The 22513-nt window shown below is 41.5% G+C and overlaps 2 protein-coding genes across 5 annotated transcripts in view; one reads left to right on the top strand and one right to left on the bottom strand.

Moving 5' to 3' along the window:
* The first annotated feature begins 1467 nt into the window (after positions 1 to 1467).
* wnt2 (wingless-type MMTV integration site family member 2) lies at positions 1468 to 21942 on the top strand. 2 transcript variants are annotated; one of them, XM_053427427.1, is made up of 6 exons: positions 1468 to 1867; positions 2678 to 2898; positions 7764 to 8041; positions 9641 to 9905; positions 17585 to 17779; positions 18431 to 21942. In XM_053427427.1, the coding sequence occupies exons 1-6, from the start codon at positions 1785 to 1787 to the stop codon at positions 18520 to 18522; spliced, it is 1134 nt and encodes a 377-aa protein (XP_053283402.1). In that variant the 5' UTR covers positions 1468 to 1784; the 3' UTR covers positions 18523 to 21942. The 2 variants fall into 2 exon arrangements, with proteins under 2 accessions (XP_053283402.1, XP_053283403.1); XM_053427428.1 differs by having other exon boundaries at positions 17585 to 21942.
* The window catches only part of LOC128444771 (suppressor of tumorigenicity 7 protein homolog), a 58619-nt gene continuing 57441 nt past the window's right edge, over positions 21336 to 22513 (bottom strand). For all 3 annotated transcript variants that reach the window (XM_053427426.1, XM_053427424.1, XM_053427423.1), the window contains one exon: positions 21336 to 22235. In XM_053427426.1, coding sequence (XP_053283401.1) covers positions 22140 to 22235 — 96 coding nt within the window. In that variant the 3' untranslated portion in view covers positions 21336 to 22139. The remainder of the gene's footprint in view (positions 22236 to 22513) is intronic.

Below are 22513 nucleotides of genomic sequence, written 5' to 3' on the forward strand. Positions count from 1 at the left end.
AATAAAAAAAACCTTTAATTATAACAAAATAATAAAAGTTCAATATATGGCTATAATTTTTATGTGCAAACAGTGAGGAGGTATATACACGCAGTCCATCTGCCGCAAATTCATCAACCTTCACTACAAAAAGTAATTGACATTCATCGTCCAGCCCGAGTTGCATTCTTAGAAGTTCCTGATGACTTATAAATGAAAACTCTTGTGACCTTGGTAAAGTTAAAGTTTGGTAATACCAAACTCTTGATTGGGATTTATAGCTCTGTTGTTAAAGTGACTTTGGCTCAGAAGACTTACTTTACTTCAAACTTAATTGTTCATGTTTCACAGACTGAATTCCAGGTAAATTGAAGTCCCTACCTCAAGGCTCAGACCTGACCGCTGATGTTAGGAAGGCTTACGTTCTCTCCATAAAGCACATGGTGGAATACAGTGAGCGATCCTAATGCGATTTATGTAAGCAGTGAACAAATTACTCCAATTAAACTGGATTCATATCACAGACTTATCACAACCAGCGCTGCAGCGAAAACAAAGTCGTGTTCAATGGGCCGAGGAGAGCTGAGGGTGCTCTAAATCTCCTTGTTGTTTTATCCTTTTCTTTCATGGGGATCATGGGAAAAAATCCAATTTGCCCATTAATCTCATCTGGTCAGGGTCTCCAGACCTCCAGATCCACCCGGGCCTGATCAAAGATGGAGGAAACACTGTGTGACAGTGGTACAGATTTCAAGGGGAGACTTCAAAAAGACTTCAATAGATAATCCAATTGAAATGGACACATCACCTTTAGGTGCCGCTTTGGGAGATTCCGGGCCAAATTTTTCTCTTACCCCTTTAAAAAAAACAAAACATCATTCCTGAGTTATTAGTTAGACTGAGTGATGGTTTGTATAAGGCTGTAAAATAACAATGCGTCATCCTCTTGGGATCGGAAATATTTGGCATCTGTGTGTTATATGGGTATGGCAACATACTCACCTCTGAAGTAGAGTTACGTTTTTCAAAGAACTTAATGAATGGAAAAGTTACAGAATATGTAAAAAATAAAGGAATATACCCCTTGACTTTATCTGGCAACCAGAAAACTGTCATGTGAGCTGATAGTTGGATCCATCCAAAATCAAAAAAATACAGACTTCTGCGTTTTGCAACCACAAAACTCCCAAAATGTTTTAGTCAGCACAACATGTACCTTTCCTAACCAACTCTCCTGCTCCATTTTTGTTCCCTGCATTTAAATCGAAGCGGGTTCTCTCTCTCAGGCGATCACCATTGGCTGAGGCTGCGGGACTGAATCCTCCCACGGCCGGTTCCGTGCCTGAACGCCCGGTGCAGTGTGGGTGAGGAGCCCCATCATGAGTCTGGACCTGAGCTGCGGAGCTGCTGCGCTCTGGACGCGGGCCAAAGCCTGTCTGGTGTCAAACCAGCCTGAACAGATACTCTCAGACATCTCATTTCTTCACCTCATTCCTGAGACGGGAGTCTGCCCACCCCTTGTGTAAAGCAATTTAAACCTGATAGGACATCATCTGCCTATCTCCACTCAGGATCTCTGCCGGACTATTACACAGTCGCTCTTCACTTTCCGCGCTCATACGCGCGTTCCCACCGTGGCATGGCTTTTACGCGCAGACCTCCGTCCACCAGTGTGATTTCTTCTTAATCCAAGCTTGTTTATTTTTGTAGATTGAGCAAGTTGTGACTTCTCAAATGTTTCTTATATTTCTTTCATCCGTGGAAATGCTCCGTCCAGATCCATAAAGGAACAACGACTGGTTAATATGAACTTGTTGCCAAGTGGAATATGTTTTTATCTATCTGTGGCAATCTGCTGGCTGACGGCCGAGGTCGATGCGTCCTGGTGGTAAGAAGATCACTGCGTTTTATTTACATCTTTATTTAAATGCAACAGTTTACTGAAGCTCTCTTAGTGACACGTTTTACGTGCCGTACAAAAAGCGCTCCAGTGCGCACACGTTGTAATTGATCTGTCGGCAGAAATATTGAAATGGGATTTGTGTAAAATAATTTTTAGTAATTGATTCTTAACTGATACTCTGTTTACTTTTTACTTTTTTTAGTTGTATTAAAATTCAGTTCAGAAACAGTTCCATAACGATAATGAGATTTTCTGTTACTAATCCACCTCCACAGCTTTCAGCTTGAACACTTGGATAGAAACATTTTCAGTAGAATATAATTTCTCTGTATTTGCTGCCTTTAAGCCCCTGAGTCTTTAATGAATATTTACACCAGAGCTGTGTACTAAACCCAAAGCTCACACTGGCTGTGACACAGATGCTGTTTGAACAGATCCTTTCTCCACTGGGCTCTAATCGTTTATAAAATCCTTGCAGATTGCAAGTGTTCTCTTTCCCAACCAGCCTCTCCTCATGTTCTGCAGGGACCTGGGAGTGTGGAGGTTTCAACACCTTTCTCAGCAAAACATATTTCTGCCCTCTTGCTTCATTTGATCCTATTTCTGTGTTTGTAAATTTAACTGTTTAAAGTGTGATTTGCACATTCTTCCATTGAATAATTACAGTAAAGACAGTATATTGATCAAATCATGTACCAGTCCATCCCTCTGCCTGTACTGGCAAATGAACATTGACATATTTTGCAGACAGCTTTCTAAAGTGCTTCCTCTCTGTCTGTCTGCTCCGCTCTGCAGGTACATGGGCACCCTGGGCTCCCAGGTCATGTGTGACAACATCCCTGGCCTGGTGAACAAGCAGCGCCAGCTGTGCCGCCAACACCCCCGAGTGATGCAGGTCATCGGGGCTGGGATGAAGGACTGGATCTCAGAGTGCCAGCATCAGTTCCGCAGCCACCGCTGGAACTGCAACACCACGGCGAGGGACCACAACCTGTTCGGACGCCTGCTGCTGCGCAGTGAGTCCCCCACTCATTGGAAACTTCAATTCTGGACTAGTGGAGATGTTCAGATAATGCTGTCTGTCATCTGGGGGATGTGAGATCAAACTGCATTCATCTACAGTCTAGAAGCGTCCTACTTGAAGGAGTCAGTGAGTGTCTCTTAGCTCCTGCTCCTCTGTAGTTGACCTGTGATCCCTCTGAAGGACAGACACAGTTTTACAGGTTAGATGAGTGAGGAATTCATTCAGTGCTAATTTGACTTCTCAACCAGTCAGTTACCTGGACCCATGAGATCATGTCCATCCAACCCCTGTTCCCTCTTTCTCTGTAGACAAATGCTGAATGGTCGATTTGTTATTTACCGAGTTGGACAGTCCTCACATTGAGCTCTCATGGTTCACAGTTGTCCTCTCCGAACAAATAAGAAGTTACATTTGATCAAATCTGAACCTTTGTTTAAAAACTCTCCTTTCTCCTTGTGGGACAACACCAATTATTTGCCTGTGTCCTGAACGTAACTTTCTATCATGTGCTTTTGGAAACTTCAGTAAACGTCGTCAGGATATCAGTGACCAGGTAATGCTGTGATAATTATAGCTGCATTGTGTTGGTCCATGTTTCAGCCCTGCAGTGCTGTAAGTGATATCAGATGCAGAAGGTGTGTGTACAAAGCATCTTATTCATGAGACAATGACTTCAGGGGCCGTCCGGTGCCTTAAACGCAGCACGGCTGAGGGTAGAAAGTTACTGACTAGATTGCCTGCTACTGTATCTGCTGGCTCGTGTTTCCAGGTCATTGTGTGCTGCTGGCATCTTCTGGAAATGAACGCCTGCGCGAGCCCGTGTGTAACGGCACACCGATTTCTCCGCACTGACAAACATGTTTGACCACATGCCTGAAGTTAAAGCTGATAAAACCAAACAATTAAGTGTTATATTTACTACAACACAGATGCTTCCTGGGGGAAAATATTTTATTTCTCTGTCTGAGGTTGGATCACATTCCACACCTTCCCTCTCTTTACAATTGTACATTTATCATCTCCACTGGTTTCGCTGTCAGTTTGAGCTCGTGTTGGGGGCTAATATGTTCCTCTGTGTTTAGTACAGTCTAGCACAGGGAACAGACAAGATGCCAATGGAGGAAACAGGTCTGATAATTGCTCAATCATTTAAAGTTATTTATCAAGCAAATGCAGTATAAATATAATATTTACCAATTTAGCTTCTCAAATATAAATATATATAAAAATATATATATGCTTTTTTGATTGAGTTTCTATTGCTTTTGACAAAAGAAGAAATCTGAAGACATCTCCCTCATATTGTGATCATTTTTTTTTTATTATTTTCTGACATTTTATAGACAAAATAATCCATAGATTATTTGATAATTAAAGCAATGATGTCCTAGTTTGTTCGAGTTCATATTTTAGCCTGTACAGTCAACAACAGTTTTTTTTAATCAGTGGGATTCAGTTTTATCATAGTGATGTTTATACTTGAGCTACTGTCTCAGTTGCTCTACTAATTACTCTAAACTCAGCTTCTTCAAAAGAGAAATGGCAGAAATGTAGATTTTTTCTAAATTGGCTAATCCCTCCACTTTGAAGCTCCACGTCGGCTTGTTCGCTCTGTTTCTGCTCTCTGGTTCTCTCTCTTTTTTGAAGACGAGAGAAGTCACTGATTTTTTTTTTGGGGGGGGGGGGGGGGGGGGGTACTTAAATATAAATGTTCTGTAGAGTGTGACAAATGACTCTTCCTGAGGAGTGAATGGCGATTAGCAGCATCAGGGATTGAAATGATTTAAGAAGAATTGAGCAGTGATAAGCAGCCTGTCACTGCCTGTGACAGATGAGAAGTCTGGACAGAAGCACTCTGTCAAACCAGATGTGTCACTGTGCATCTCCGGAGCTAGAATCGGTGCGTATCCCCTGCGAGGACTTGTTATAACAAGTCATAATCTTTTTTTATTGGACCTGGCGGCCTGATGTTCCTCTCCCATGCCCTGAGATTTAACCTGCGAGGCGGATCCTTTGACTTAGTCTGTTTCATGTTGGGGCCTCTAATCAGCCGTGTGGTATTCGGACCTCCCAGCCGGGCCCCGGCCGTGTCACACAACATTATCACGGCACGTCAAGGCACCCTCAGAAGCTCCTTATTGTCAATTTCAGGAGGCTAATTTCAAACAATTACACAGGAGTTTTTCTCTCAGCATTCCCCTCATTAACCTCGTTAGGCACGCTCAACTTAGCTGCTGGACTGACACACACACACAGACACACAGACACACACACACACACACACACACACACACACACACACACACACACACACACATATCTGAGTGTTTGCCAGGACTGGAAGTCATTTCTGTCTCTTTCTTCTAAAACTGGTGCTAATACCAGGATTTAAATACAGTGATCACAAGTTTTTGATTTTTTTCTTTTGAGAAGGAAATTTCGCTACAAATTTTTTTTATTTTCATTTAAGAAAAAATAATCTAAAACAAAGTTCTCAAATGTTTGAACTTGCCATCGGAAAAAATACTGCATAATAACCTAATTAAAATTGGAAAGTTGTTAAAATATAAGAATAAATGACTGGTAGGCCCCAAAAACGGTACTCTTGTGTGTAACCCAACCTTAGTGTTTATGTAAATATATATTTTCTTTTAAAATTGATAATGATTAAAAGAATCTGTTAATCCTTCAGAGTTACTAATCAAAGCAACACACTGAGGATTTGGTCGTTATGTGCTTGTAGAATGGAATTCAGGTTAGAATAGCAAGTACATTTTTCTTCAATAGAAATCAACCTATAAATGTAGTTGATTTTATTTCATGTATTTATTTACGTTAATATTGATCCTGAGGATAAAACATTGTGACATTATGAGGCTTCCCATAATACTATAATACTCTCATGAAAGGAGTACTATAGTTTTTAAATTATGAATTTTATTGTTAACCCTTAAAATCACATTTATTGTTACTGAAAGAAACTTAATGAGAGCGTTTTGGGATCTTTACCTATTGTACTATCCTCTCCCTTGTGTTTGGCTGTTTTCAAATCTAGAGTCTTGATAAAAATCCGAAATACTAGATAGAAAAAACAAATTTAATTGCACATTATCAAATGTGAAATAAAAAGATTTTTTTCTCCCTCAGATAAACATAAACACACTTGCAGTTGCTTTTCCGCTCCTGAATAGTGTCTGCAGAATTTCCTCTCAGGTCACTGTGAATTCCCGCTGAGCTCCAGAAACTGGAAGTAGAGTCTGAACGTAATCTCACACAAGACTAACAGTTAAACAAAAAAATGGAAAAAGAAATGTAATTTGTGTCGAGAGAGAGTAATTCAGATTACACTTTTTGTCACTTATATTGACATTTAAAAATAATAAAAGATATATTCAAATTTAAAAAGAAGCAGCTCTAAACATGTCAAGAATTCACTCCTTTCACTGCCTGTCACTGTGAGAACTTTCACATGTGACCCATACACACCCTTTGATCTCTCATCAGTTACATGGAGAGTCAGATAAGGGCAGATATCAGGGCCTTGCTGGTAAACGTTAGATGCTTATCCACCTTGGAGGTAGATGAAGAGCTTTAATTCCAGGCCTTGCATGAAATAAAAGCCTGGAGCAGACAACAACAAACATGGGTCATACAGGTAGCAGCAGCGGGGCCAAACATCTTAAAGATCAGTCTGTGTTTCATGGTGTGATTGTGCCGTCAGCCAACCAGATCAATGAGAGAAGATAAAACGTGGAGGTTTGATCCCCCATTTCATATCAATACAGATTATTGCTGTAGAGGAGTGAAGAAGTTACTGTGTTATTTGTTTAATTACATTTTATATTAATCTCCGGATCACACTAAACAAAATGGCTTCAGAATGAATTTACAAAAAAGTGGCACACATTCATGAACCCTTCAGGTTAACGTGTGAGCAGACTCTGTGACTTTTCATCTCACATTTTCAATTGATGCTGAACTTTAATAACATGCAAATTAACGACATTCCCATCAAGCTCAGTTGTGGTAAAAATGGAAATTGACTCATTATCTACTCAGCACTTTGCCCATGGAGGAGTAGGTCCACAAAACACTTCATGAGCTTCAGGGGTAAACAGTGTTCAGGCTAATATGTTAGAAAAACATTGGCAATGATTCCTAAGACTTCTTAACACAATCATATGACAAAAAATGCCATCAGGACTTGCTAGTGTTAGCACGCTAACACTAGTATATGACGACCAGAGCTGTTAGCATGGCTGCAGATTCTTATCCGGAGCTGTTCTCAGTGTTCACTGCTCCCAATATTGTATGACACATCCATCCATTTGTTCAGGTGACTCCTCTGAACCCCAGACACCAGCTCCACACATTTGATGGTCACACTATTTCTAGATTTGTTGTTTAACAAAGCCTCAGGCCTTTGACGTAAATCTTGTTCAATCAATGAAAAAATGGAATCAATGGGTCTTTATACTCAGCTCCTGATGTGAGCAACACGGTTACACACTTGAAACGTGGACTAGTCTCTCGTGCAAAAGTAAAGACTCTTGACAGCTGAGATTTAATCTGCTAAATCTTACTGAAGCAAATCATCTAAATTACTTTTAACCTAATCCTGAGCAATCCTGAAATATCTTATTGTTTTGTCATTTTAATGGTCAGCTATGACCTTGACAGATCTGAAAGACCTCTAACTTTTGGCTGGAGACTGGCTCTGAGTTTGTCTCAAAAGGAATAACATCATATCCACTAGTTTCCAGTGGTAAACTGTTTCAATCAGATTCTTCTCTGCATTACCCTGTTTTTTCCTGATGCAGGTTTCCCTGTTTACAACATCTCACCCTCTCCCTACAGGCAGCCGCGAGGTGGCCTTCATGTACGCCATCTCCTCGGCTGGTGTGGTTTACACGTTGGCGCGGGCCTGCAGCCAGGGTGAGCTGGACTCCTGCTCCTGCGATCCCACTAAGAAGGGCTCCTCGCGGGATGCCAAGGGCTCCTTCGACTGGGGCGGCTGCAGTGACCACGTGGAGCACGCCATGCGCTTCAGCCAGGCCTTCGTGGACGCCAAGGAGAGGAAGGAGAGGGATGCTCGGGCCCTCATGAACCTGCACAACAACCGAGCCGGCAGGAAGGTGAGGACGCGCTGACCTTACAGCTGTAGATATTCCTTCAGGAAATCAAGTGATGAAATCATTGAGATGCTATTTCTTCTAAAAAATACTGCTTTAAGTTAGTTTAAAGATGTCACCTTGCAGTGAGTCAGCTGTGGTAAAGAACATCAAGAGTTAAGTTCTTTGAGTTATAAAGGAAGTACAACATCTGTGGATGCTCACAAAGAGCTTTTTAATCTGAATCTGCTGTGCCAGACCCGACAACACGTCTAAAACATTCACCTGTTATTCTGCTTCGACCTGCATCTGAGCTTCACATGTAGTCGTCACGTGTTGATGGACGTTTTAAAATGTGTGGCTGTTTTTTATCTCCCCAAGCATATAATACCGGGGAAATAGTGATTGATATGTCGGTCAGTTCACACATCTGTCCACCCATCTGTAATCATTTGGTGTCTGGAGCCGCAAACTCTTTGGAATTTTTCATGAAACCTAAATCCAAAGAAGAGGAGCCTTTTGATATTTTCTTCAAGTCTTCAAGACTCGTCCATATTCAAAGCCATGCTTCTTGTTTTGAACGTATTGTGTGAATTGAAAGATTGTCAGGGTGAAAAATAGATACTTGTGTGCCATTACTATTTACAAGTCAGATTCATGTTGTGACTTGAGACACAATAAAAATTATGAAATCTTATCCAAATTTAAAGATAGATTGAGTTATAACTGCTGTTCAGCATTTCAAACATCTTCCTGCTAATTCCGCAAACGTCCGTCTCTCTGCCTGTGGAACGTTTATCTCGTAAACAATTAATCGTATCTGCTTCACACTTACGGAGCTGGGGAAGTGCAGTGTAAAATTATGTGATACTTTTAATATTGATACAGATTGACTAAACAGACGACCAGTAGCAGACAGTGGGGGTGGGGCAGTGGGGCTTCAGTCTGTGGACTGAGTAGAGCATATATCTTGTTCTACGTCATGTAGTAAAAGACAGTAGCGGTCAGCAACCGACAGCCTGTTCCCTCAGATCGTTTTGACAATCTGATTCTTTTTATTTCACACTATCAGACTCACACAGACACGGGTGCAGTGGGTGCTGCTCTCCATCTGATCTGCAACATTCACAGTATCACTTCCTCTCTAGCAATATGTCTTCCGAGTAAAAGTACAACTTTTGTTTTATAGAACTTTTGATTTGAAAAGTTGTGAACTTGAAGGTTGCTCGATTGTTTAACAGACCTGTGAAATAGCTGATTGGTAATGAGTAAAAAATGACACCAGTTCAGTAAATCATTCAAACTTACACAGATATAACAGAAATAAAGCAAATTCAGTTTCATTTTATGAAAAACAGTCTTCACAATCTTCACTGCAGATTAACCAGGTAGGATGAACACAAAGTTTTCTAACTTTAAAAGGTTCTGGACACAACATCCAGCAAACAAACAATAAAAAGTGACTGTATATTGTAGAACTGTTTGAGGAGCACTCCCTAAGGACCATTCTGAAGTAGCTCCTGATCATTAACACAAGAGAACAGAACATTTGAAAGGTTAACAACACTGTACAATCCACACAGAGTTCTCTTTTCTAAACTGATTTCCTGTTGTCCTCTACAGGCTGTGAAGCGCTTCATGAATCTGGAGTGTAAATGTCACGGCGTCAGTGGGTCGTGCAGCGTGCGGACCTGCTGGCTCGCCATGGCTGACTTCAGACGCACCGGCGACCACCTACGGAAGCGGTACAACGGCGCGGTGCAGGTCGCCGTCAACCAGTACGGCACCGGCTTCACTGCTGCACACACGCACTTCAAACGACCTAGCAAGAACGACCTGGTGTACTTTGAGGACTCACCAGACTACTGCATACGAGACCACGAGTCAGGTAAACAGACTTTCAACCTTTTTCTAACCACAGAAGACAAAATGTTCCAGAGATTCAAACCGCTCAACCTTGAAGACATTTCAAGGTAGAGCGGCATTCAGCCCAGTATTTACCTACACATCTGCAAGGCCTTTGTTCTCTGTATCAAGGCCTGAGGTGTGAAACATCAGGCGTCCTGCTTTGGTTATGTGGTTCCACTCGAGTTGAAATGACACTGTTCTCACCTGGTCATATGAACTACCACAGAAACAAACGCTTCGGAGTTGAACTGAGCCACCTATGCATGAGGGGAGGGGTGTGAACAGATTTTCCAGGGACGTTTTCAAACGCTTGATCAAAGATTAAATGTTCTTGGCATCTCAAACCTGTGCTCTGACAGAACTGCTTCCAATGTGTTTTATCGTCTTCCAGTGTTTTTTTCTCGTGCCACACAGTTTCAAAGGGAGGCAGTCAGAGTTAAATCAGCTGCCAAATGCAGGTGAAGCCAGTTAAATGACAAATTCACAATCCTTCTCAATCAATCAATCAAATTGTCTTTGTATAGCCCATATTCACAAATCACAATTTCTGTCATAGGGTTTTTACAAGGTAAGATAAACCCCGTCCTTAATCCTCTACAAGAGGGAGGAAAACTACCAAAAAATACATGTAAAATGGACAGAAGTGCACTAGATGCTGTGTGTAACAGGGCACATCAACAAAATAACACAATTTATAACATTCATTAGAAATGACAGTGTAGAACGTAGAGTGGATCAATGGAATTGTCTGACAGAGATGAAGGGAGCAGTAATGACATTGTAACGATAGAGGTATTGTCGGTAATGGTTGCATATGTGAGGAAGCATTTTGTATATTTAAGCAATCCTGTGGTAATCATAATCCTGGATCCACCGTGTGGCTGCATCCGCGTTCCAGGAGCTGTTTTACAAGGGAATCAAAATGAGTGAGACTGGATGTCACACCTGTAAAAAGCTGTTTCCGTACGATTAAGCTTCTTCTCAAATTCCAAAAGTAACGTCGGTTGGAGACGTTCGAGTCTTTGAGGAGTTAACAATGCATGTCCTCCTGCCACGTGTCCAGTGAGATGGACTGAGACTGGACTGGACTTGATCTCAGCTGATTTCTCTGAAGCTCTAAGTAACAGTAAAGAGTTTTCATGTTGTCATTATAGAGGCAGTGTCTTTGAACTAGTCTGAAATTGTATCTTTTACTTTTGACAACATAAGTGTTGATTGTGTCGATCATAAATTGATTTGCGATATTGTTCTTTTTTTATTATTATCTTGAAGTGATTCTGCAGCTTTGGTATCGGTTTAGGAAATTCTCCTGCTCAGAGCTTCAGAGATGCATTTTATTTTGTAGTGCAAGTTTATAAAACATACTTTTTAAACATCACTTTCACTGACTGAATAAAACCCATCTAATAATTTGGTCTCGGTTTGAAAAACTCATCCTGAGACGTCACACAGTTCTCATCAGACTGGTAGAATGACTAATCTAAAGCAGGCAGTGAGACCATGGTGTTACTTTACGTCCACTGGTGTCCAGACGCTGTCGTCAGGATGGACAGGCAGCTATAAATATGTGTGTAAGTGTGTGAAATCTGTTTATGTGTGTGAATTCTGAAGCAGGACAGTGGAGTGTGAGAAAGAAAATGTTTGTGTATGAAATCTGTGAGAGAGAAAGAAAAGATGAAGAGGTGTGTGTGAGTGTGTGTGTGTATGTTTGTGTGTGTGTTGGAGGAGGAGGAGGTGGATGCCTGCCAGGCAGCAGATGATCTGTGGCGATCGGGTGTCGGCCAGTTTAAGAGCCATTACACACTTCTGTAGGCTGAAACCTTAGAGCACCACACATCACCATAAATCACCACTGTTAGAAACACACACACACACACACGCCTGAGGGCACGGTCGGCCAGCAAAAGCAGCATTTTCCTGGGGCAGGTTAGATCACACAACACACACACACACACACACACACACACACACATACACACATACACACACACACACACACAAACACACACACGCACACACACACACACACACACACACACACACACACACACACACACAATGAGTTAGTTTACAGTGTGTCACAGTGAGAAGCCTCTCTGAAGTCTTCCTTCACACAGGCCATTCACAGACTGTCTGGACCTGCAGCTGTGCAGCTTTAATGAGAAACTCTCCATTCATGTGTAGACTTTATCCTATTTTAAATATCTCGGCCCATTTCATTATCATAGCTAATCAGCCACAGCTCTCCCTGTGATTTATGAACACGTTAAGGCCAGTGCATTTATAGTCTGTAAATTCTATACTAATGTTAATAAATGATCTGTTAGATATGTCCTTATTGCGGATCACTAATCTACATTATTTCTACTATCAATAGATTATCTATGCAGCGTCGATGTGACATTGTGTCTGTTGACTACACTTTAACTTTGAAGACATATTTTATTTCTCTATTTCAATATTTATTTACCAGTGCTTTACTTAGTTACCATCTATTATCTTGCAGCCTCCGCTGTCCACAGGAAGTCTGAACAATGCTCTTCCCATTAAAGTCCAATTTAGAAACTGTTTAGTGACTGTTGAATACTTTGATTCCCACCACACCTGTTTCCATGTAGTTTAACTGTCTTACTTAATGACTCCTGGATGTTATAGCGAGGCGGGGAACTCTCCATCAGTGTGTCATGTCCTCTGTGCCACGATGCACGTCATCGGGTCACAGCCGTTTAAGGTGCTCAGAACTCTTTATGACCTCAAGTAGTCTGTCAAACCTGCTCCGACATCTTCAGGGATGCACAGTTTGAATTTAGAGGCTCAGACTGTCTCATGGGAGATTAAAAAAATATAAATTACAGGAGTAAATTTGTAGGGATGCTTGATCTCTGCGAGCAGTGGGACAGAATATCTGAGGCTCAACTAACTGCTTTTTGAAGCTTTTAAACCTGTTTTTGTTTTGGTTATTTTTGTTTCGGATAGTGTTAGATAGACAGGAACCGCTAGGAGAGGAGTTAAGGTTTACAGGTTGCAGTGAACGCACCAACTACCACTAGACCACTGGACTGCCTCTCCACCAGGACACATCAAAATCTAAAGATTAGCTAAGATGTACCTTTACATCTTGGAGGAAATTCTAATTTGACATTGCAGCCTAAGGAAATTTCAGCGTAAGAGTGCAGCAGTAAGATATAAATATACCAATAGAACCAGAATGTAGAAGTAATGAGATAAAAATGTAAATACTGGAGGCTGTGATTGTGCAAGTTTATGCAATATGTGCAGTAGTCTTTTTTTGGATTGTGGGTTTTAGTCTTGAGGAGACATGCAGGCAGGTCTACTTACTGATGATTCATGAACAAGTTGAATTTTGATTTACAGTCAAGGTGAAGAAATAGAGGATAAATCATTAGTATGAACAGAAGAGGAACGGGTGGATGTTTTCACAATAAAGATGGTTTTATATATTTTTTAAATATTTTTCTATATTTATATTTATGATCTCTGGACTAAATGTCACCGCTGTGAGTATCTGTAATACTGTTAACCAGATAATAGAGAGAATGAATAGTTGACATTGTGAACTCACTGAGCTGAGGTCTCTGATTCCTCCTGAAATCCTCTCTCACCTCCTGCTGGACCTCTGCAGGTCTCAGGGCCTCCTTTAGAGAACAAGTGGGGGCTTCCCAGCAGACACCAGGGCTGTATGGGCTGTGTACATGTAAGCAGGATGAAGTAACACACAAACACACACAGACAGTGTGTTCGTCATGGGCCTCTCATGAGAACCTCACTTACTCCCTCTCTGAGGACTGGCTCCCCTGGGACACACACAGAGACAGGCATGTAAACCTGCCCTCAATCGTGACACATAAAGCACACTGAATCACTCTCTCTCTTTAACATGGGTACAGACACACACACACACACATGAAGAGCAACCGTTGAAACACACACTTTGAGTTATTCACCCCTTGTTCTTCCTCCAATCACACACACACTGAAAAAAAGCTCTCAAAGACATGCAAACTTACCGTCAATCATTCTGAAACATGCAGACTGAATCCATTCTCTTTTTCTCACACACACACACACACACACACACACACACACACACACACACACACACACACACACACATACACACATAGGAAGAGCAACCGTTGAAACACACACTTTGAGTTATTAACCCCTTGTTCTTCCTCCAATCATACACACACACTGAAAAAAAACTCTCAAAGACATGCAAAATTACCGTCAATCATTCTGAAACATGCAGACTGAATCCATTCTCTCTCTCTCAAACACACACAAACACACACACACACACACACACACACACACACACACACACACACACACACACACACACACACCCTCTCTCTCGCTCTGTCTCTCTATCTCACACACACACACTTAAACCCAGGGCCCACAGAGATGTGAGACGGCTCCTCCGTGCCTCTTTTAAGTGTGAAATCAATTTCCCTCGGCCCCGGTGAGGCTCAGGTGCTAAACTCATCTCTCGGCGCCCCCTCATCTTAATTCAATAAGCAGACGTGGAGAGCGAGGCCTGTGAGGAAGCCTCTCTGGCCGTGATGTCACCCCTAGCAGCATACCGTGGATGACGGGCGGGCGCGCTGCCAGAGAGGGGCAGGCCTTCAGGTCATGCCCAGACATATTACCTGGCGAGGGAACGGTGCAGAGACGGCGAACACACAGAGCGAAGCAGAATGTAAACACCAGCGAATTCCAGAACAATGTTCGAGATGGCACTTGAAGTCAGCGCATCATTTTTTCTAAACCTCTATTTATACAGGAGAAGTCAGCTGAACACACACACTCAACACATATGTTCTTCTTCAGCAACACTTAACACAGTCAGACAGTAACGTGTTCAGTCCTCCAGGGGATTAGCATCTGGACCACAGCAGCTCAGAGGAAAGAACCTGGATTCAGAATTAAATATCACACATCTTGAGGCTCATAGTTTGCACATTCTTTTCGTTCAGGTATTTTCATCAAGAATTTGATCTGTCACAAATCCTGTCAGTCAATATTTCCCTGCGTCCAAAGTGAAATGATCTGCTTGTGTGTTTCGTTCACAACCCAAATATAGAAATAAATATCAGGAGCTGGAACTGGATATTGAGCAAGTTGTCGTCACTATCACAGGGCTCGTTCTAAACCTGCCTGTTTGGTATGGTCTTTTCTCCTGGTCTGTGTTAATCATCCCGAGCTTCTTTAGATTAAAAGACAATGGTTCAGAGTGAAGTTAGAATAGAATTTGCTCTATTTCTGTTCTCATGTATGGTTTATATATAAATTTGAATATTAACATAATCTTCGGACCCAAGTTAACAACTTTTCAAAATAAAAGCTCTGTAATTCAGCTCAATATAAAGCATTGCAGAAAAAAGTTATTAGCTTTTCCTTTGAATCTAAAGAGGATGTTATTCTATGAACATTGCTGCTATGAAAGAGGGCAACTTAAAAAAAAGATGACTTTGCAAACTTAAAATGTAAAATAATCTGAGACATTATAGTAAAACAGTAGGCCCAAAAAAGTAATTTATGAAATAAATATGGTGTAAAAACTAAAATATTTTATATTTTGTGTCGCCTCGACTCAAACTAAAAGGTATCCTGCCAAATGTTTGTTTGCTCAGCTTTGATTCTCTGTGCATAATATATGGAAGAGTATAAATACATTGATTATTTATACACTAAATTCAAAGCTTTATTGTCATATGGACGGAGAACAGGGACCAAAGTCCACTCATTATCTTTTTTTCCAGAGCTTAAAGCCAAATCTCACAACCTTCCTCAGGTGATGGTTCTGGCTCAGCTGGAAGTTTACAGTGTCGTGTCAGGGCACTTTCCTCTGCTGTCTCCCAATACATGGTCATAGAGAGCTTGAAATAACAGTTATTGTCATGATGTATAAAGTGTCAGAAATCTCATAAAGCAGTGAAAAGGTGACGTCTTGTCTGAGAAGCAGTTTAAAACCCAAAGAGATTCAGTGGACTGAAATCTAGCGCAGTTTGGTTGAGGTGAGTGCTGTACTGATCGATGGTCTATTCTGATGTGACCTGATAAAACCCCAAATAACCACAGCCATGACCTCTGCAGACACGACACAGTGAGTTTATACACTGTCAGCGATGCCAGTCGGTCTAGCATGAGGAGATAGTGGTGTGTGTTTGTGTGTGTGCGTTTGTGTGAGAGCGAAGGTTGTCTCCTGTAAAATGAACAGCTGATGAAGAGTGGGAGCGCAGGCTGACGGCTCCTATCATCAATCTCTCATCTCTCCATCGTCTTAACGCTCATCATCTTACCCAGCCTCCTCCTGTCTCCTCCTCACTGCGCTGCCAGTGTTCTGCTGCGCTCCCATTGGCTCCCGACAACCTATGAAACTATTCTGATTGGACAAACTGTGGCTCATATTCTGCCAAGTCACATTCCTGATTCCACTTAGGAGAAGCATGTTAAAGGGTCACTTTTCGGATAAGTATCTCTTCAGGACGTCTAAAATCCTGAGTAATTTCCCAGGATGCTTGTCACCTTTTTTTTGTCAGTGTCAGACTGTTTCTCCACTGTCCCAGTTTGCCACTGTCCCACGGATCCAGTGTCATGTTGGAAGCAAACTACTGAGATGTGTTTTTATATATTATAAAATTATAAATTTATTTATTAAAACAATTCACATTCAGTCCATGGAGCTGGTAACTTTAAGAAGCAGAAGTTGTGACATCCTATGTATCAGATATTTTTCTTTCTTTTATTGAAAACCAAATCTACAGAACAGTTTAAGATATTGAAAAGGGTGAGGGTTATGGGTTAGGGGTCAGCAGGTCAGCAAGTCAATCCATCAACATGATCTGAGATCATTCAAAGACTTTGAAATTACAGTTGCATCTAATATTAAAGCAGTTAGTAGTAGTTCTGTCAGCTCACATGTGAGATGCTTATCACAGCAGCAGAACAGTCACAGTTTAAAGTCCAGGTTCTGACTTCCTCACATCCACAGATTTAAGGGGACACACCACCTAACTGTGAGGGTGTGTGTTGTAGAGGATTGTGGAGAGTGAGGCACGTCACATGATTAAAACACCATTTATGGCACTGGGAAAGAGGAAATCAGAATCTCCATGAAGCTTGTCGAAGCATGTAGTAAAGTAAAACCTCCAGAAAGACGTCTCTGTGTTTGATTGACCAACTCACCTGACCTGAGGCCCATAGGGAATCTATGGGTTGTCATCAAGAGGAAGTGATCAGCAGTACAGACGAGCTGAAGGCTGCTGTCGAAGCAGCCTGGGCTTCATTAAGGCCTCAGCAGGCGGAGCGGCTCCACGCCACCTCCATGCACACTGAGTCTGCTTCTGTTCCAGGTTTCTTCCAGTTAACGAGAGAGATTCTTCTCTCAGACCCCAAAGTGTTTGCTCATTGTGGAAACTGTTGGGTTTCTCTATAATATTGTCAGATCTTAACTGAAGACTGAGATCGAATTGTCTTAGAGGACAAATTATTAGCTATGATTAACTGTAATCATTGAAAATAAAACAACAAAAATGTATTCCTACAAAATGATGCTGTGGTGCTCAGCACATAACATCCTGCAGTAGAAAGTAAAACGCTCTCTCTCTCTCTCTCTCTCCCTCCCTGCAGGCTCGATGGGGACAGGAGGGCGGGTCTGCAACCGGACGTCCCGAGGAGTGGACGGCTGCGAGGTGATGTGCTGCGGCCGGGGCTACGACACGTCCCGGGTCAGCCAGACCACCAAGTGCGAGTGCAAGTTCCACTGGTGCTGTGCCGTGCACTGCCAGGACTGCCACCAGCAGGTTGACGTGCACACCTGCAAAGGCCAGACGTGACCTCGCCGCCGCCATCACTGAACACTACTGACCTTCTCACGTTACAGCAGCAAGGTCACACTGCGTCACGTAGAGAGACAGCAAGGGACTCGCCCACTGATCACCTGTCAATCAAACAGTAGGTAGTTAGATTCTCTGTAAAATGACGTTTATGCCAAAAAAAACACGAGACACAAACAGGCCACGTCTGTGTGTCTGACCACGAAGCTTCAAGACTCCAGATGATTAGAGCAACAGGAGTAATCACTAAAATTAATGATCAGTGCATTTATTCAAAAAGAAACTATATCGATAAACACTAATTCACACCTTCTACAGTGAACTCTGTGAGTGTTGTGTTTCAGCACTTTGCATTTGGAGCACTACTGTGCAATCGATTGTGGGGTTGACTTCCTGTGAGGTTAGTGTTTTAGCATTGCCACTGGCTAACAGGAGTTGAAACAGAAATGGTGATATTACATACATACATTATCTGAGGCCACTTTTTAAAGTCATCCTCCCTCCATAGTAGAAGCAGAGGAATTATGACATTGTCTCCAAGAGAGAGCACTAGTGTTCCATCAGCTTATACTATTCATGACCGTTCAGACACCATCTTGCTCCCAGTGCAACTTCATCCCCGTCGTGTGCACGAATATGACCCCCCTTGTTGCTGATTGGCTGGAACAGTGTTGTGCTGTTTGGGTTATCCAGCGTTCAGGTTTCCCAAATAAAAAGTGTATTTTATTATAATCAGCCACCCCACCTTTAAATCAGAGTTACAGAAATTATCAGGTGTAGAAATAAATCTGCTGGTCCGAGTTCTGACAGTTCGGAGGTAAACAGATATAAAAACACAGCAGCCCCGAGGACTGTGCACTGAAAATATATCTGAAGTTATGTAATCTACTGTAGTTATGGCAGATCTGTGACCAGGGGCAGAGTCGCCTCGTTCACTGTGTCGTTCTTGAGAATTTCAAAATTTTCCAACAGTTTAATGCAAAGCAGAAACAAGCCCGTCCTTATCCAGGTCTCCGGCTGCTGGCTCTGATCGCAGGATGTTTTCTCCCTCACCTCACGTGTGAGGATTAAGATCATTTGTTATCATCAGTCGTCATCGCTGACTCTTTTCCTCTCTTGTGTTTCCACTTTGTAACAGTATCATTTAGAATCTCTCTTATACAGCACATACATTATCATTTGTTTCAGATGTAAAACAAAAAGTCTGTTAATCTCATCCAGCGGTTCGTGTGTCATCTTAAACCAGAGACTGTGACGTGCTTTCCTTTAGTCTGCTGCTCTCTGTAATTCGCTGAGTGGAATTACATGCAGCACAACAGTACACTGGGAGATTTCACACATACTGTTTAACATCTGCTTCAAATAAAATTTATGAATTCAGAGGCTTCTCTCAAGTTTATGCGCACTACAGCCATTTTATATATATAACATAATGGTTAACAGACACTGTACTTGGTGGTTCTATTCATGTATTTATAACTATAATTCCTGTGGTGGGCGCTCATAAGTTATGTCAAATATAAATGAAAACAATGAAGTAACTATGATCAATCCACCTTCAAGCAGGTAAAAATAATAACCGTATCAAGCGTGATTGTGCCTCTTTCACCATCTATAGGCAAAGAAAGTAACAGCCTCTGCAGTTCTACCACTAGTGCCACCTGCAGGCAATGAGAAAAGAAAAAGAAAAGAAAAACGTTTTCGCACTTCAGGGCCTGTTCACACATACGCAAGTGTTTAGTGGCCGTCTGTTCACTTTGAATCTGAATGAGCAAGAGAGTGAATGAAACATTTGCCTCCTGTGTCGAGGAAAATCATAGCGTGGCTTCACCTGTTGTTCAACTTTGGTGAACTCTGACCCGCAATATTTGCTTTGCATTCGCGTATGTGACCAGGCCTTAACTCTGCAATTTATCTTATCAGCCGAACTTCCATTCTGATGCTGGAGCAAGAATGTGGGCAGTGGGGAATCTTAAATCTGTCCCATCAGACAGAAACAAGGTGAACATGGGTGAAATGTTTGAAGACAGTGAATTCTAGAAGTGGAAATCTTCCATTCTCGTAAACAAGCAGATCAAGTCCACTGTGCCAATGACCAGCAGTGTAAACTTTGAAGTCTTCAGTGTTAGGCGGATAAAAGATCATATGTTTAAGGTTAATAGAAGTTAAAAATGTCACATTTGACAAGTTTAAACACTTACTGCAGCCATTAAGAGGACAGGACCTCGCATTCTTACCCTATGCCTGTAGGTGGCGCAGGCTCGTCTGGGACTCCATTTGTAATAGGATCTGCTGCTCTTAAATGTCATAAAATGCAGACAGATCATATTGTGTACATGTAAACACACTTAATAATCTTGTCGCCTCCAAACCAGCGTCAACATCAGTTCAAGGAAACAGCGTCTGAACACATTTAAGTTATCTCTAAATCCTCGTTAGTCATTTCATGTATTTATTTACACACGTCTGTAAGAATATCTGAAGTTTATTTGTGAAGAAGAAATATTAGTGTCACACAATAGCTAGACTGTAGTAAACACAACTCATTGGATGAGGTAAAAACCTGCGTTTTAACACATTCAGATTGGAAATGAGTTTGTTTTTATCCTTTAAGCAGACGCAACTTGTTTATAGAGGCATCCCACTTGGCTTTGTTTGTTAGTGTAAATATGTTGTGTAAATAAAGATCAGATATATAGCGTATGGAACCATTAACTTTAACCCACAGACCGGTCACACATCCTATATAATAACGTTATTTCACTCAGTCCAGGATTTATAATCAGTCACCTCCATGTCAAAATCATCACACTCCCTGTGTTCGATTCTGAGATTGTTACCATGATGAACGGACCACACACAAATAAGACAGCTTCTGTTCCCGGTTTTATTCTCAAGTCTCATTTAAGGAGTTTCTTTTTTTAGCTTAACCTACAAATCAAGTACTTAACGTGTTTGTCGGTCGTTTTCTAAAACAACCCGTTTGATTTTTGCACAAACTGTATTTATCCTTATCTGTTCCTTTCTGTGTGCCATGAAAATCTATGAACACTGCTGAAATGTGTCCTTTGTTTTGTCTTCGAGGAAACATCGATGCAGCATTCATTTGTCAAAACCTCCTCGATCACTCAATTATTTAGATACAGTGATCAGATTCTCAAACTGAGAATAGGTTTAAGTTTATAAAAAAACTGAGCTTGTTCTCAATCATTTTAAACTGTCATGAAAAGTTCTGTTTTCCGGTAAAGAACCAAACTTCCTTTCAAATAAGTCACATTCTTATGATGACGCCAGGATCACTTCAAGGATATACAACGGGATTTTGAGAAGGTCATAATATTGCAAGAAAAAGGTAATATGATGAAAAGAAACTCATTTTAGGAAAAAAATAAAAAAATGTTTTATGGGTCATATTATGAGAGAAATCATGTTACAAGTTTGACTACATCTCATTTTAGAAGGCCAATATCAGAGAATCAGTCCCTCTTCTACATTTTAAAGATTGATTTATTCATTAGTGAAATCTATACTTTTTGGCTCATCAGCTCCACAACATAAGTAATAAATCAGACTTGAGATGTGCAAGAAACTGCATTTATTCAGAAGAACCCACCGACCTCATACCTGTTCTGTTGGCTGCTGATATTTCCTAAAAATGTATTTTTCCTCGAGATATTTTTTTCAGTTTAAATGACGTTATTTTTTGAATATTAAGACCGTATTCTCAAAATGTCAGTGTTTTCTTCAATGTGGCCATATAAAGCAGCCTCCGTCAGCATCAGTGAAGACCGAAGCAGTAGCAGGTTCAACGGGTTAGTGAGGTGTGATTTTGTGGATGACAGCATTAATCCAGTGGCTGGAGGAAGATGTGAAGGATTCCACAGACAAATAATCCAATTTACCAGCTTGTCTCCTGCAGCAGCTCCAGCTGACGGTCAACTGCTTCTGTTGTGAGGCTCTGAGTGAATCAACTTGTTGGAAGAAGCTGCTTGCAGCAATACACAAAAAGTCCTTTATTGTATTTTTTGTCTTTTCACTTTTTTAATGATGGCAATTTATCACCTCTTTTTGTACAACAAAAGAACAGCTGTAAATGATCGAAAACCCCCCAAAAATGCAAACATATCAAATAAAGTCAAAACCGATTCTGGATTCTGTTGTTGTGTTTTCTTGTTGTTTGTAACTCCTCCTCCCGTTGTCCTCGTCTGATTGCGGGTTGGTTTGAACTCTTGGCACAGAGCTGTGTCAGTCCAGTCCAATGCAGCATTCTGGGTTTCAGTTCAGCTGTTTCTGTCTGGATGGAGGTCGGCTTCCTGGTCCTGGTCCGGTGGGGGCGGGGGTGCTCAAGGTCAGATGCGGGTGAGTTGGTGCCAGAGGCTGGACGGCAGGATGCTCTCCACCTTCTCCATGATGAAGTTCAGAGGCGCAAACAGCGTGCTGAGGAACTGCAGAGAGAGAAAACACAGAGTCAGCAGGTGAACGAGAAGTTCCTCCACATCAAACTGAGCAGAGTTCTGTTCACTTGACCTCGTGTCACACAGGTCAACTAACAATTCAAGGAAATGATATCGAAACAAGTTGTGTTCAAATCTCTTTGTTTGAATAAAGGGAATCATTTAGACACAAAAGCCTGACGCAGGTACCCAGAGTCCAGGTTGGAGTCTCCACTGAACTGATTATTTGTTTAAAGCAATATGTTCATTCTCAACTTTGGAAAAGATCT

This window comes from Pleuronectes platessa, chromosome 7 (genome assembly GCF_947347685.1).
Source record: "Pleuronectes platessa chromosome 7, fPlePla1.1, whole genome shotgun sequence".
NCBI classification, from domain to species: domain Eukaryota; kingdom Metazoa; phylum Chordata; class Actinopteri; order Pleuronectiformes; family Pleuronectidae; genus Pleuronectes; species Pleuronectes platessa.